The following is an 841-nucleotide window of genomic DNA, read 5'->3' on the forward strand; positions in this document are numbered from 1 at the left end:
GGTAGCCAGCATCACCACCCTTGATGGGTGGGTGGAGATCATTGCCCTGTGCCAACCTTCTCCATCATCAATGTTCCAGTGTCCCACAGTCCAAGCTCTTAGCTTGGTTGCTTGATGGGAACTTCTCAGCCAACATCAGGTTTCCAGTGAGGCCAGCAGCACATAAAATGCTCTTTGTTAAATGTGGTGCTGAATCTCTTTCAGCGGATTCTGGGAGCATAGAGAGAAGAATCCTCAAGAAGAAACTGATATTTTAAATGTGGCTCCTGAACCCTTTCATTCTGTGTTCCAGAGGGAGACGTTTCCACCATGAGTGGATCCAGAGGAGGGCCTCTGAAGAATCGCAGACGTGTCAAAAGGAAGCGGGACAGCAGTCCGACTTGCCAAGACATGTGTCAAGAGGCAGCCACGTGTTTGGACCAAGAAGAGTTCTCAGGACAGCTTGGGTCCCATGCCGTTGGTGCATCTGGCACCGTGGGACCCACCAGTCTTCCTGAGGGAGCAGAAACCCTGGGACGGGCACCCTCTGAATGCAGGGTGTGCAAAAAGAGCTTTCCTTATCAATCTCAGCTTACCCTGCACCAGAGGACACACACAGGAGAGAGGCCCTTTCAATGCGACATCTGTGCCAAAGGTTTCATACAGCTTTCAGATCTGCGGGTTCACGAGCGGATCCACACTGGCGAGAAACCCTACAGCTGTGATGTCTGCCTCAAGAAGTTCACCCATGACTCCACGCTGCGTGCTCACAAGAGGACCCACACCCAGGAGAAGCCTTTCTGCTGTGAGCACTGTGACAGAGCTTTCAGCCACCGAGGGAACCTCAACGTTCACCGACGCA

At 52.7% G+C, this 841-nt stretch overlaps 1 protein-coding gene across 1 annotated transcript in view; it reads left to right on the forward strand.

Annotated features, from left to right (window-relative positions):
• The first annotated feature begins 390 nt into the window (after positions 1-390).
• LOC105001699 (zinc finger protein 182-like) overlaps positions 391-841 on the forward strand; it is a 2,636-nt gene continuing 2,185 nt past the window's right edge. The window contains exon 1 of the mRNA XM_010858075.1: positions 391-784. Coding sequence (XP_010856377.1) covers positions 391-784 — 394 coding nt within the window. The remainder of the gene's footprint in view (positions 785-841) is intronic.

Source organism: Bison bison, unplaced genomic scaffold, assembly GCF_000754665.1.
Source record: "Bison bison bison isolate TAMUID 2011002044 unplaced genomic scaffold, Bison_UMD1.0 scf7180017864383, whole genome shotgun sequence".
Lineage (NCBI taxonomy): Eukaryota > Metazoa > Chordata > Mammalia > Artiodactyla > Bovidae > Bison > Bison bison.